At 44.3% G+C, this 15603-nt stretch overlaps 1 protein-coding gene across 1 annotated transcript in view; it reads left to right on the top strand.

Moving 5' to 3' along the window:
- The first annotated feature begins 1582 nt into the window (after positions 1 to 1582).
- Positions 1583 to 15603, top strand: part of LOC115130765 (protocadherin-12-like) — a 23418-nt gene continuing 9397 nt past the window's right edge. The window contains exons 1-3 of the mRNA XM_029662200.2: positions 1583 to 5069; positions 7256 to 7347; positions 9547 to 9695. Of these exons, the coding sequence (XP_029518060.1) occupies positions 2148 to 5069; positions 7256 to 7347; positions 9547 to 9695 (3163 nt within the window). The 5' untranslated portion in view covers positions 1583 to 2147. The remainder of the gene's footprint in view (positions 5070 to 7255; positions 7348 to 9546; positions 9696 to 15603) is intronic.

The following is a 15603-nucleotide window of genomic DNA, read 5'->3' as shown; positions in this document are numbered from 1 at the left end:
ATTACTACATAGTAACCACATGCCCTCCCACAGATGTGGAGGTTGAGAATGTTGAAAGTTACAACACACCTTCATACACGTTATGTTAATTAGGAGAGGGGGTAGTGGTATGTTTGCCCGTGTGTGTGAACGTGCATGTGTGTTTATACTTTGATAGAGAGACAGAACTGTTAAGGACTCCCACCAGCTCTCCAAATGGGGATAGGAGGAGAACAGCTTTATGTGTGAAACGAATCCCCTGTTTGTTTAGGAGATAGAACCTAATCGCATTGGCCGACCTCTGCTCTCTCTGGCCGCACAGAGACGGTCGCTCTGAGGGGAGTCAGCCCCCCCTTTTTGGCTTTTTACGAGGTCTGGGGACCCTTAACTATGTCTCTGAAAACATACAGTGGAAAGGGACTGGTATCTTCAGCACCATCTTTCCCAGAGTTATCACCCAGTGTTATCACTCTGTGAAAAGCTTTTATTGGCCCACACAGTGATAGGTTTGTTGATGTCCAAGCTGAAAGGGAAACTTCCCATGCTATTGTTTCTGGTATAGGTTATAGGCCTACAGTTCCTTTGGTCCAGCTCATCAAATAATTGATAAGCATTGTGATAATACAAACATGATATTTATATTAAAGTAAACATTGATTGATCAGGTTGATTGGTCAGGCTTTACATGTTGTGTTAACCGTAAAGAGTTTAACAAACTTTGTCTATGTAGGCTATTAGATCATTTCCTGTCGCACATTCAACTTTTATATATACACGTAGAGCTAAGATTAGGCCATTTCACACTCCTTTGTCATTTTCCTATTGTGGAGATCCATATAATTGGCAAGATGTCTGTTGTTTATCAGGATTGCTTGCCTTGTTTGTTAGCATCTATATTGCAGTTTTTGCATTATACACTACATTGTTGCTAGACCTTCAGTATGGATAGCTTCTACTTTTTACAACAGCAAAAATGTTATGTTCTTGACTGAGCTATGTGTGATATTTTTTTTTTAAACTGCTCAACAATTGCAGCTTACTGCTGTGAAACCCAACAAAAACCACATCATATTACAACAAAACATGAAAGAAGACATTAACGTAATCCAAAAATGGGCATTTGACAATCTAAAAGACGTTTTCTACTGACACGTTTGAAGTTGCCCACACATTTATCAGCAAGTGCTATCTAGTGTTTAGGATTTCTGTCACGAGCCCAGACCGTAGATCATGCAGCTCTGAGTGGAGAGCAGGCCTGGTTACAGCTAAAAGTCCCATAGGGGCAGAGCTTCAAGCCCACTACTGAGTTAAAGATCCACAATGCAAGGCTCTGATGGTTTTTTGAATATTGCAGGAAAAAATTAACAAAGGCAAAATGTGGTCTGGGGGCAGAGAGGGAGGATCACATTTCTTTAAAAGCACTCAAATGTTGTTTCAACTCCTGCTTAATTTCCTGAGGGCCCATTTTTTTTCTTTCTGTTTTAGGTTGTGGAGTCCAGATTTGCATATGCTCCATGCCTCCTGTTCTGATTGGCTGGGTCCTCCCCTGCTTGTATCATCACAGATCCAAACTTCCTCAGTGTTCTCCTAACTTTACTTTGTAGCTACAAGCTGATGAACCGAGAGGCTGGGAGCCAGCAGCTGTGTGAGTGAGTAATGCAGTAAGCTATGAGTGTATGTATGTGTAAGAGAGGGAGGCAAGAGTTATAGTTATAGGGTTTGTAATTTGGTTCTCTGACTCAACTTAAGGGTTGTAAGGTTGTTGGTATAAAAAGGATGTAGGGTTATCTTTAATTTCATTTTAATTATGTTTTGTTAGGAAATACATTCGATTGTTTCATTGATAGATTTAGCTGTAATTGTTGGTATATTTTGTGCTGATATTCAGAGCTCTGTAAAAATGTAAGAATATGGGTGGATGAGCAGTTTGATTCATGGTTTTTACTGATAAAAACATAATTCTATGTTTTGTTGATTTATAACTCAGATATTGAACTATCAACATTTTACTGTAGCAGGCTATTTTCAAAGGAGATATTTTCTATCAAAAGGTTTAACTCTTTTTCACCAGTCATCAGTATTTAAATTGAAGAAGATAATTTTAGGAGCAAAGAATTATACCACCTTATCTCAGTAGTTTATAGTGGGTGTTAGACATGCCCTTTTAAATGCTGGACAGGACAGTAATATCTCACACAGTCATGCTGCTGGCTCTACTGCTGGTTCTGTGTCTTGCTTCTGGGGCCCAGTGTTCAGACCCGGCCCCATTAACTGTTATGTACAGAGTCTGGGAGGAGCAGCCTGTGGGCACCAGGGTCGGCCATCTGGTCGATGACCTGCGTCAGAGAGGCGAGACAGAGGCATTGGAGGATTTCCAGGTCGTGGAGCATGGTCAAGCCCTGCCTTTCTCCATCGGAGCGAGCGACGGAACTCTCTCCACTCTGGGACAGCTGGACCGGGAGGAGCTGTGTCGAGGCTCGGACCTGTGTGAGTTGGCCTTCAGTGTCCTCTACAGGAAAGGTGGTGCTATCCACTTTCTGAGGGTGCGGGTGGAGGTGATGGACCTGAATGACCACAGCCCCACCTTCCCCAGTGGCAAGCAGGAATTGGAGATCTCTGAGACGGCCACGTTGAGGATGCGGATTCCCCTGGACCGAGCCGTGGACCCGGATGCCGGCCCCAATGGACTGCAGACCTACTCACTGTCCGTTAACCAGCACTTTGCCATGGATGTAAGGAGCACTGCGGATGGGCCAAAGCAAGCAGAGCTGGTGGTGATAAAGGAGCTGGACAGGGAGGTGCAGTCCTCCTTCGAGCTGACTCTGGTGGCCTGGGACAAGGGGAACCCTCCCAGGTCGGGCAGTACTCTGGTCAGAGTCAAAGTCTTGGACTCTAACGATAACAGCCCCATGTTTGAGGATGGCACCCCCACCGTGGAACTAACTGAGGACACAGCCCGTGGGACTATCGTCATCAACCTCAAGGCCACGGACCCTGATCAAGGGGCCAATGGGGAGGTTGAGTACTCTCTAAGCAAACATGCTCCACCTGAGGTGCAGAAGCTTTTCAGTGTCCACCCCCAGAGTGGGGCAGTGACCTTAAAAGGCGAACTGGACTATGAGGACAAACACTCTTATGAGGTGGACATCCAGGCTCGCGATCTTGGGCCCAACGCCATCCCCTCTCACTGTAAACTACACGTCAAGCTGAGGGACGTCAATGATAATGCACCAAGGATCCACGTGACTTGGACACCTCCTGATTCCCCAGTGGCAACTGTTTTAGAGGGTGCACCGGAGGACACGTTCCTTGCACTGGTGATGGTCTCTGATGCAGATTCCGGGAACAATGGGAATGTGCATGCCCACATCTGGCACGGATCAGGCCACTTCCGCCTCAAGAAAATCCATGGCGACAACTACATGATCGTAACCAATGGCACCCTGGATCGCGAAAAGGTCATGGAGTATAACCTCACGTTACTTGCCCAGGATTACGGTGACCCTCCACTGTCATGTGTTAGATACCTAGTTGTCCATGTGTTGGATGAGAATGACAATGCCCCTGTGTTCTCCAAGTCCCACTACAGGGCTTCCTTCAAGGAGAATAATGCCGTAGGCCTACAGGTCCTCAAGGTAGAAGCTAATGATGTGGACATTGAGCTCAGCGGCAGGGTGTCCTACTCCATCCGAGAGTCCAATGAACTGGGAACTCCCACGGCGTCTTTTGCCATCCACCCCATCAGTGGAGTAGTCAGCGCCCAGCAGTCATTGGACTATGAGGAGTCTCCCACCTACTCCTTCATCGTGGAGGCCATAGATCATGGGAATCCACCCCTCACCAGCACTGCCACGGTACTGATCGAGATCCAGGATGTCAATGACAACTACCCCGTCATCAAGGAGCCAATGCCAAAGAAAGGCATAGCCTTTGTGAGCGTCCCTGTCAACGCAGAGAAGGGGGAGATGGTGACAGAGCTAGGGGTTGGTGCTGAAGAAGGCTCCACCTATCCTCCGATCGATCGCTCTGCACAAAATGGACTTTCAGGATTCCTGGCCACTACCATCAAGGCCAACGATCTAGACTCTGGCCTCAATGGAAGACTCAGCTACATGATCACAGATGGAAACCCCACAGGACTGTTCAGACTCGACGACACTACCGGACAACTGTATGTTAACACGACCAATGCGACAGAGCTCATTGGGAAGACTTTCAAAGTGGATATCGCTGTATCGGACAAGGGCTCTCCAAGGCTAGTGACAAAGGTCACCTTGGAGGTGACTTTCGTCAACTTGCGGGACCATCTGAAGAACTCAGCCCCTGGTAACCGTGGCCATCTGAGTTTCACCATGATGATGGCCATATGCCTTGGGGCCAGCTGCCTCCTGCTTCTCCTGGCTGTTGCCCTGGTCACCACCTTCTGTCGACCCACGAAACGAGACAACCATGCCTACAACTGCAGGATGGCTGAGTCCACCTACACGCGTCACCCTCGCCGTCCACAGAAGAACATCAGGAAGACGGACATCCAGCTGGTGCCAGTCCTGAGGGGACGAAGGGAGGACCCTCCGGAAGATGAGGATGAAGCCCAGCCCCTCTCCCCTATGCCCCTGGTGGTTGAAGAGCAGCACACCGAAAGGCAATACAGCATAGCCACCTCCATGCACCCAACAGTCCACTCCCAGGCCTACCCTGATGGGGGCGCAACGCTGCCAGTCTCCCATACCAGAACACTCAGGAAACCTGGGAGCATCGAGCTGGACGGCACTCTACCTCGAACCCCCACCACTCCTTACCGAACCCTGCGCAAGGCAAGAAACCCTTCGTTGTCCTCTTCACTCTCTCAGACCAGCACCCTGAAGCGACATGGGAACTCTGAGATCCAGGCTAGGCCTGACGTTGAAGAGCCAGAACCATCCTCCCCAGTGTCCCAGGTAGCAACACTTAGAAGGTCCAAGAACACAGACACCAGAGGTGGACATGATGCTGAAGACCACAGACGGATGCTGAGGAACTTAGTCCGTCTCTCCATGGCTGCCTTCGGAGACAACTCCATCGAGCTGTCTGCTGCCTCTCCAGAAGTACAGGTAATAAACATTTTAGTTATAAATACTACAAACATGAATGCACATTTGGTATATATCATGCAATGCATTACCTTGATTTCCATCATTCTCATGTTAGATGATACCGTATATACATCTAACTAATAACATACTTTTGTTTTGTAAATAGGCCTTCTTTTTTTCACTTAAAGAATTACTGTAAGTAATTAAGTGTAACCTACAGGAATATGAATGTAATGTCCTGAGAGCAAATATTTTTCTCCCTCTGTTCCTCTCTGCTATTTTGGCCTGGTGTTTAGCTTACATATAGGAAGCCTGAGGGGACAGCTGACAGATGATGCTGGAGCCAAAGCATTGAGTTTATTCAGGTGCTCATGTGTCAGCCACTGTAATCCTGTCTACTTCTGTGCCCCCGAGGAATCTCTCCTTTTACTCAATATCACATAACAGATTCATACAGGGGAGGAAAAATGCCAGGAAGAATCAGTGGACCACTCTTATTCTCTAAGGGGGAAGCCCAGCCAAAGTAAGCTCTGATATGTCTGTAGTGTAAGGTAATACTGCCTTGACATGTAAGGACCTCGAGTCGTCAGTTACAAATGGCCCAAATTGCTATTTCTGAGCTCACTTTAAGCAAAGAAAAACAGCAACTGTAAAGGTCTGGTTTCCAACTACTCCAGAAGTGGTGTGCTAGTCAAACGATGCATCCTCATTGAGGGAGAATTCATGCAGTCGACAATGCCAAACACCCAATGGGCTTAGAACATAGAGTCTGGCAAGGTCTGAAGGCCTCATGTGAATTCCATTTTAACAGCAGGAAGAGGCCTGATTCTTGACCCACCTTTCCTGTAACCCCGCCCGCTCGCCCGCCCGCCCCACTTGGCACTTTGGCTTTAGAGTCCCCCCGTCCTCCACCTCCACACGTTCATATTTCGGAGGTTCATCCTGGAAGGAAACGGGTCAGAGAAGAATAGTCCTTTATGTAAAAGCACTTTCCTGTCCACCCTCGACCCTCTGTGTGCAACACATACATGTGCCTACACACACACACACACACACACACACACACACACACACACACACACACACACACACACACACACACACACACACACACACACACACACACACACACACACACACACACACACTTCCCTCTCTTCACATCACAAAGCCTGTTTCCTCTCTGAGCTTGGGGCCACAGTTAGCAGCACATCCGGTCCTATAAAAAAGATGCCAGCACAAACCGCTCCAATTGTCTAATTGAATGACACCCATTCCCTCTCCCACAGAAAGTCACCTTTCTTTCACATGTTGCAACAGTTAAACCAACATATACCATGAACATAGATAAACAATGAGAACCACAGTACTTCATGGTATTTACATGCTGTTCAATTTAGTAGATTTAAAAACTCTGACGTTTGTCGGCATTGCCTTTGTCAGGGAGTTAAACGATATCCCATACAGTTGGTATAAAACTGTCCAAACAGCCTCAATACACTACATTCCCCAAGCACTAGTTTGTTATTCTGACTTCTGTGTTATAATATCAGTAGCTGGTTTCCATCCATAGTGACATATTTTCATGCGGATATTCTCAAATCTGAGAATTTCCTCACTAGAGGTGCGCTTCCATCAAACTGACTTTTTGTGAATAAAATGCTGTGCGTGATGATGAAGGGCACATAAAAAACACCTTTGGGCTTAAGTTTCCATGTACTGAATAAAAGGTTCTATGTGTTTCCAATCAATTGTTATCTTTGTCGATGATTTTGGCACAAAAAGTATTTGATAAAGAGCAAATGTGCCCACTCTGGTCTTGGCACCAACAGCTTGCAGATAGGCTACAGTGCAAACGGTACATGATGCGATTATGGATAAGAGCGAGATCATTTTATTACTAAATTAGCAACCAAGCACCGATTCCAAAGCTTTTCCATTGTAATTGTTGCATATTTCGTTTTACAGACACAAAAGTATCGCACCATGTCCAACAAACAAAATGTCTATCGACATTTATGAAATTGTACCGACACTTAGTCTTTCCATCACACCTGTCGTGTTATTTTTTTTTTACAAGGCATGACTTAACTTAAAAAGGTTGGCTGGAAACATGGTTACTGTCTCCTAACTCCTCTCTCCTCCTTCAAATTTAAAACAAGGTTACTGTCTCCTAACCCCTCTCTCCTCCTGCCAATTTACAGCAGATCTCCCAGCTCCTCTCCCTGCTCCACCAGGGCCAGCTGCAGCCGAGACCCAACTTCCGAGGCAACAAGTACTCCCATCGCGCTGGCAGGTGAGCACATTTCTTTTTTTATTTTCTTCCCTTTATCTTTTAATTATCCCTCCTTTGTTTCAGAGCCATTTGGCTGTGAGATTTTCATTATGTATTTTTTCACAAAATGTTGACTTATCTCAAAAGCGTATATATTTACAACATCATGTTTTTTATTTATAGGTATCCTTTATATGTACAAGTCATCCCATTAAGATGTTTTTCTCTGCTCGAAGGCACCTTATAAATAATTATAATTTCAAATGCTCCTATGAGTATAACTAGGCAATAGAGCTCAGGTTTGTGTCTGATAAACTGGAAGACCACCTCTGCCCTCAGTCTGCCAGTAACAGGAAGAGTGTCTCATAACCTAGGTGATCTGCCAGTCAGTCAATGTGTCAGGGGGCATGTTAGAGCATGACTCACTGCCCTGACTCATGCCTCTAGGGCAGGAACCAGCACATCCAATGACCACAATGTTATTATCATCTATAGTGAGAGGTTTATATCTGGTTCGGCTTCTTAGCTAACACGAGGAATGAAGAGTCTGTCATAGTGTTTTCTTTCATTGAGATCATCTTCAAACAAGACACAGGCACAATGCAGACTTTTCTCCTCTACTCGGGTATCTGTTTTTATGTGTCATCATGACACATAAAAACATGTTGACCCCCCCCCCACTGAGAGGTGACATTAGTCTACCTGATTGGGTGAGACTTCCTGTCTCTGGCCTGATTGGCCTAGCTATCTCCCTTGGGTCCAGGTCTGTCTGGCTCTGACTGGCTCAGATAACGTCTCTGACAGGGAGCATGTTCTGTTATCAGTCTATACCTCAAGTCTCTGGTATTTTATCATTAAACACTTAAACACCTAGAAGTACAGTGCATTTGGAGGGTATTCCGGTATTTCCACATTTTGTTACATTACAGCCTAATTCTAAAATCGTTTTTTGCCCTCATCAATCTACACACAATGCCCCATAATGACAAACCAAAAACATTTTTTTTAAATGTCCGCAAATTTGTTAAAGATAAAAAAAACGGAAATATCACATTTACAAAAGTATTCAGACCCTTTACTCAATACTTTGTTGAAGCACCTTTGGCAGTGATTACAGCCTTAAGTATTTTTGGATATGATGCTACAAGCTTGGAACACCTGTATTTGGGTAATTTCTTGTAATTCTTCTCTGCAGATCCTCTCAATCTCTGTCAGGTTGGATGGGGAGCGTCATTGCACAGATATTTTCAGGTCTCTCCAGAGATGTTCGATCGGGTTCAAGTCCGGGCTCTGGCTGGGCTACTCAAGGACATTCAGAGACTTGTCCCAAGGCCACTCTTGTATTGTCTTGGCTGTGTGCTTAGAGTCGCCCCAGTCTGAGGTCCTGAGCACTCTGGAGCAGGTTTTCATCAAGGATCTGTCTGTACTATGCTTCGTTCATTATTCCCTCGATCCTGACTAGTCTCCCAGTCCTTGCCGCTGAAAAACATCCCCACAGCATGATGCTGCCATCACGATGCTTCACCGTAGGGATGTTTCCAGGTTTCCTCTAGATGTGACACTTGGCATTCAAGCCAGAGTTCAATCTTGGTTTCAACAGACCAGAGAATCTTGTTTCTCATGGTCTGAGAGTCTTTAGGAGCCTTTTGGAAAACTCCAAGCGGGCTGTCATGTGCCTTTTACTTAGGAGTGGCTTCAATCTGGCCACCTGATTGGTGGAGTGCTGCAACCTTGTTAAATTGTAAATTGCTTCTTAGCAAAGTGCAATTTCTCAAGCAATATTTTTGCTAGGACTGTCTGGGAGGAGAGAGGTTTGGAACTACCTTTCTTATTGGTCTATTAACTAATTTACCCCCTGGTAATGTCACAAGACAGGCCCAAACTCCATCCCACCAAAACAGGCAGAAAATGTGGGCAGTCTTTATTAACAGCTCTTACATTAAAAGGGCATTATCATAATTTTCAGAGTATTGTTCCAACCTCTTGATGTGGCAATATATAAAAAACACAGGAAAATGAAGGTTTTGACTGCACTGGTCCTTTAAACTATTATATTGAGCTCAAATCAGCATATTTCCAGAATGGAATCAACTTTCTCCCATCCAAATTTGGGAAAATTGAACAGGACAGTCATAATGATGGTTCCATAAGATGGCTGACGTTGGTTCTAAAATGTCCTCCCTCACTGTCCCTGACACTCCCCTGTCTGCTTCCCTGAAGGACCGGCGTTCAGGACACTGATTGTCAGAGCACCAAGGACAGTGGCCATGGCGAGAGTGAAGCCGGAGACATGGACTGGGACACGGGCCGAGACTCCCCTGTCAACCTGCTACTGGAGGAGGACCTTAACACCCTGCTCAACAACCCTGGTAAGAACCGTTTTTATTTTTCAATGAAACCTTTATTTTAATAGGTTGTCCCATAGACATCAGAATACCCTTTCACCACTAAAGAGAACTTATACTATTTTATAGTCAACAAACAACAATAACATTGAAGAAAACTTAAAACAAATAATGGTCAAAACTAACAAAGAGAAAATACCTTTAGTGGCATTCCTATCTCTCTGTGGGGCTTCATTCTGTTCTGACAATTCATAGCTGACTTAAATTACTAACAATGGGTGTTTTCACTCAGCCGTAAAGATTCACATTGGGATATACTGTATGTGAAACAGTAGTGAGCACAGTGCTCTGTATGGTCGAACAGACTAATATGTTCACATTCTATATTCCAACATACACAGTAAATATATGTGTGGAGTTCCTTCCAGGTATTGTTCAGGTCATTGTCTCGTTCTGACTAGGGGCCCCGTCTTTGTTCTTTTCAAATCAAAGACACACCCCTTAGTTTTTCTCACTTAAGACCTCCGGGCAAATACAGGGATTTCTATCTTTCGGTTGATCTTCAGTGAGAGCAATATAAAGTCTATGCTGGTACAGTAATCTCACACAGGGGTGTTACAAAGACCTGCGTGTGTGTCTGTGTGTAATCCTTGAGTCACCCGTACCCAAAGGGGTCCTCCATTAGCGTTGTAAGTCACACTATATTTGTGAGATGGTGAGAAGCTCAGGCTCTTTGAGGATTCCTGACTATGTTTAAGCCGCCTGTTTCTCAGATGTTTTGTCTTCTCACCTGGAGAGTCATTCTTTCTTGTATTTTGCTATGGTAGTCCCATTTTCTAAGCTGTATAGAGCAACCAGACAGACACACCCCGTCACCACCACCCACTCTTCCCTGAGGCAGTGAACAGATAGTCTCATCTCTGACATCATGTTTCAAATCCAATTTGTTTGCCACATGCTTCCTAAACAACAAGGTGTAGTGAAATGCTTACTTACGGGGCCCTTCCCAACGATGCAGAGAGAAAGAAAATTGAGAAACGAAGAAAAGTAAAACACATAATAATATAAGTAAAAATAGATACACAATAAGTAAGGATAACTTGGCTGTATACACAGGTTACCAGTACCGAGCCGATGTGCAGGGGTACGAGGGAATTTAGGTCAACTGCTACCTACATGTACAAATGACCTTGACTAACCTGTACCCCAGCACATTGACTCGGTACCGGTACCCCCTGTATATAGCCTCGTTATTGTTATGTCATTTTCTTGTGTTACTTTTAGATTTTATTGATTAGATTTTTTTAAACTTTAGTTTATTTAGTCAATATTTTCTTAACTCTATTTCTTGAACTGCATTGCTGGTTAATGACTTGTAAATAAGCATCTCACATTCAGGTCTACACCTGTTGTATTCGGACTGTGTGACAAATAAAATTGGATAGAGTGACAGATAGTAAACAGTAGCAGAAGAGTATGTGATAAGTCAAAAAAATGTAGTGCAAAAGTGGTCTATACAGAGAGTCCGGGTAGCTGTTTGGTTAAATATTTAACTAACTATTTAGCAGTCTTATGGCTTGCGGGTAGAAGCTGTTCAGGGTCCTGTTAGTTCCAAACTTGGTTCATCGGTACCGCTTGCCGTGCGGTAACAGAGAGAACAGTCCATGAATTGTATGGCTGAAGTCTTTGGCAATTTTTATGGTCTTCCTCTGACACAACCTGGTATAGAGGTACTGGATGGCAGGGAGCTCGCCCCCAGTGATGTACTGAGCCCTCCGAATTACCTTCTCTAGCACCTTGCGGTCGGCTGCCAAGCAGTTTCCATACCAAGCAGTGATGCAGCTAGTCAAGATGCTCTCAATGGTGCAGCTGTAGAACCTTCTGAGAATCCGAGGGCCTATGCCAAATATTTTCAGCTTCCTGAGGGAGAAGAGTCATTGTCGTGCCTCTTCACAACTATGTTGGTGAGTTTGGACCATGATAGATCCTTAGTGATGTCGACACAGAGGAACTTGAAGCTTTCGGCCCGCTGCACTACAGCCACGTCAATGTGAATGGAGGCGTGCTCGGCCCTCCGTTTCCTGTAGTCAACACTTGTTTTTTTCGATCAGTTCCTCTGTCTTGCCGACATTGAGGGAGAGGTTGTTTTCCTGGCACCACAATGCCAGGTCTCTGACCTCCTCCCTGTAGGCTATCTCATTGTTGTTGGTGATCAGGCCTAGCACCGTTGTGTCTTCAGAAAACTTTAAAATGGTGTTGGAGTCGTGCGCATCCATGCAGTCGTGGGAGGAACAGGGAGTACAGAAGTACAAATTTGCCAAATGGAGGGCGAGTGAGAGCTTTGTATGCATCTGTGTGAGTGGAATAAAGGTGATCTAGAGTTTTTTTCACCTCTAGTTGTATAGATGACATTCTGATAGAAATGAGGTAAGACTGATTTCAGTTTCCCTGCATTAAATTCACCGGCCACTAGGAGCACCTCCTCTGGATGAGCATTTACAGCTCATTGAGTGCGGTCTTAGTGCCAGCATCTCCAACTTCTTAATCATAGCCTCAATTTTGTCCCGCATATTGAATATAGTTGCGGAGAGTCCCTGTAATCCTAGATTCAGGTCATTCAGATAGGCCAGTCCTGTGAGAAACTCATCATCATGTAAGACAAGTGAAAATCATGGTCAGTAAAGAAAACTTTAAGCTCGTCTCTCAATTCAATACTTTGACCCTTGATAACCAGCACACTTCTGTCTGTTGTTAAAGCGTTACATGGTCGCTGCCTTTATCATTGCGTAGTGCAGAAAATACACGAGAGTTCAGGGGCCTTGCTTTAACAAAGTTAACCATGTTCACTGTAGTGCCCAAAATGTTTTTCAAGCTGTCAGGCATTCCCTTGGCAGAAAGAGCCTCTCAGTGGAGGCTGCAGTGTACCCAAGTGGCATCAGGAGCAACTGCTTGCATGTCATGGCTTTTGCACCATCACTAAAGATACCAACACATCTTGACCACCAAAGTCCATTTGATGTCACAAAGGTGTTCAATACTTTAAAAATGTCCTCTCCTGTTGTCCTGGTTTTCCAGTGGTTTGCAGAAGAGAATGTCTTCCTTAATTGACCACCCATAAACATAATGGACATATACCAGGAGCTGTGCCAGGCCCGCCACGTCTGTTGACTCATCCAGCTGTAACGCATAGAATTCACTGGCTTGTATGCGAAGCAGTAATTGTTTCAAAATCTCCTGCCATGTCACTGATGCGTTGTGAAACAGTGTTGTTTGATGAAGGCACTGTCTGTATAGTTTTTGGGCGCTTTTCCCCCCAGCATTGTCCCAGCCATATCCGCGGCAGCAGGAAGAATGAAGTCCTCCACAATAGTATGGGGCTTGCCTGTCCTAGCCACTCGGTAGCTCACCATATAAGACGCTTCTAGCCCCTTCTTATTAATGGTATCTGTTGCTTTTATACATCTTACTACTTGAAAGTTGTCTTAATTCTCGCAAAAGAATAATAGGCATGTTCAAATAGGCTTGTTTTGTTTCTAAATGTCTGCGCAAGAGTGAAAGTTTCATTGAATTGTGAGATATTACTTTTGCACATATAACACACTGTGGCTGAGGAAAGGCACTACTCCCAATATAAGTGAACCCCAAATCAATCTAGTTCTCATCAGATTCACAACCGTCAGTGTCCATGCTAGCTGGGCTAACAACAAATGTATAATTACTGATGCTAGCGTTGGATGTGCTCATGGAAGCAGACCAACTTGTGTCGTCAACAGGTGCAGGTGTAGTACTGCTGGTAGTAACAGTACTACCAGTAGAGCTGGTGTGTGTCTCTATGGACGCGGGCCTTACTTTCTTTTTGACCATTTAGCCATTTTAGAGCAAACCGGAATGAGCAGCAGCTATGTTTGGCTACATACGGACGATTAATGAAATTCCTGCTAGAGAATAACGGTTAATGTGATTGAATGTTAATTATTCGACTAGGCTTCCTGTATTTGACATTGTGTTGTTATTTAGCTGAACACAAGATGGTTTAATTTTATTTTTGTATGTTATCCGTGTCGTCGTTCAGCCACGACTCAGTGAAACATAAGATATTACCGTTTTTAATGTCCCGTTGGTAGGATATTTGTGATCGTAGCTAGTCTATTTTGTTATCCAATGATTGTACGTTGGCTAATAGGACTGATGGTAAAGGCAGATTGCCCACCTGCCGTCGGATCCTTACAAGGCACCCCGAAGAACGTCCCCAATATCTCTGTCTCTTCTTCATGCGAATGCCAAGATTTGGGCCTTGTCGGGTGTCTGAAGTAAATCCTTCGCGTCTGACTCGTTAAAGAACAAATCTGTGTCCAGTACGAGGTGAGTAGTCGCTGTCCTGATATCCAAAAGCTCTGTTTGATCATAAGAGACGGTAGGAGAAACATTATGTACAAAAGAAGTTTACAAATAAGGTGAAAAAACACACAATAGCACAATTGGTTAGGAGTCTGTAAAACATCAGCCTTCTCCTCCGGCGCCATTCTTCTTAGAAGATTTCTATGGGCACAAGCACTGTTCATGTCACAATCTGTTCACACCCCTCTTGTTGGTGGAGAGAATTTAGCATTCTTTGTAAAAGCTTATTTCCTGCAATTCTACACATTTTGTCATGGGGCGCAAAGAACATTTAGCAGTTTTAAAGCATATTTTCTTGCAATTCTATACATTTTGCTATGTCTAATGTGTATTCATGTGATATTTGAGTGACAAAAAAATTACAACTATATCTATGGGCTAAAAAACTAAATAAAAAAATGTTAGCTGACATGGGCTACTTGATCTGGACATTATAAATAGCTCTCTAATGTATGCAATGACATGACAAGAGGAAAACTGATGATGCACGACCCAATTTCCAAATTGCACCTCGTGCATTCTACTATTACAACTTTCAAGAGTCCGTTGAAAGCCAGACTGAGTTCCTTAAAAACCCAGTCCGACCCCCTCACCCCCCCACCCACCCCACCCCTGCCGACCCCTCACGCACCCCACCATTTGGGAACCACTGCTGTAGCGTACTGTTCAGATAGGTTAACTCACGTGTCCAACTCATTCCACGGAGGACCGAGTGTCTGCGGGTTTTCTCTCCTCACATGTACTTAATTGACAAAATATGGTCATTAATTAGTAAGGAATTCCCCTCGCCTGGCTGTCTATGGAATGAGTTTTAAACCCCTGGGTTAAATGGAAACTGAAATCTGGAGACTGACTGTAGGTCTGTAACACGTGTCAAACTCATTCCACGAAAGGCAGAGTGTCTGCTGGTTTTCGCTCCACCCTTGTTCTTAACTGATGAATTAAGGTCACTAATTAGTAAAGCACTTCCCTCACCTGGTTATCTAGGTCTTAATTGAAAGGGAAAACCCACAGATGCTAGGCCCTCCATCAAATTTGACATTTAACATTAACTCCTACAGAACTAAGCATTTCTTGCAGTAAAATGAGTCACCAAATGTAGGCAACATTTCGACTCAGGAACAGGAGTGGAGAAATATAATTTCTTTCTTTCAGCATCTTGAATGTGAATGCGCAGTTAGATACCATCTGTAGAGTTGCTGTCTTTATCAGCATCATAAAAGCTGATCGTATTTCAGCTACATGACATTATGCTGGTGAGCAAGGGTTTATTTAGTCTTCTAGGGTAACATATAATGACAAAAGAGAAGCTGCATGTTTCTAACTATAGACAAGTTGACTAACACAGGGTTTCCCAAACTCGGTCCTGGGTCCCCCCCTTGGGTGCATGTTTTGGTTTTTGCCCTAGCACTACACATCTGATTCAAATAAACAACTCATCATCAAACCCTGGACTAACAATTAGCCTACCAAAACGTCGGAAATTATAAGCAGAAACATACCTAAATAAGGCAACAACGAAAAAACTTTCCAC

This window comes from Oncorhynchus nerka, linkage group LG6 (assembly GCF_034236695.1).
Source record: "Oncorhynchus nerka isolate Pitt River linkage group LG6, Oner_Uvic_2.0, whole genome shotgun sequence".
NCBI classification, from domain to species: Eukaryota; Metazoa; Chordata; class Actinopteri; order Salmoniformes; family Salmonidae; genus Oncorhynchus; species Oncorhynchus nerka.
Note: the sequence above shows the minus strand (reverse complement) of the source record. Positions and strands in the feature narration are given on the sequence as shown.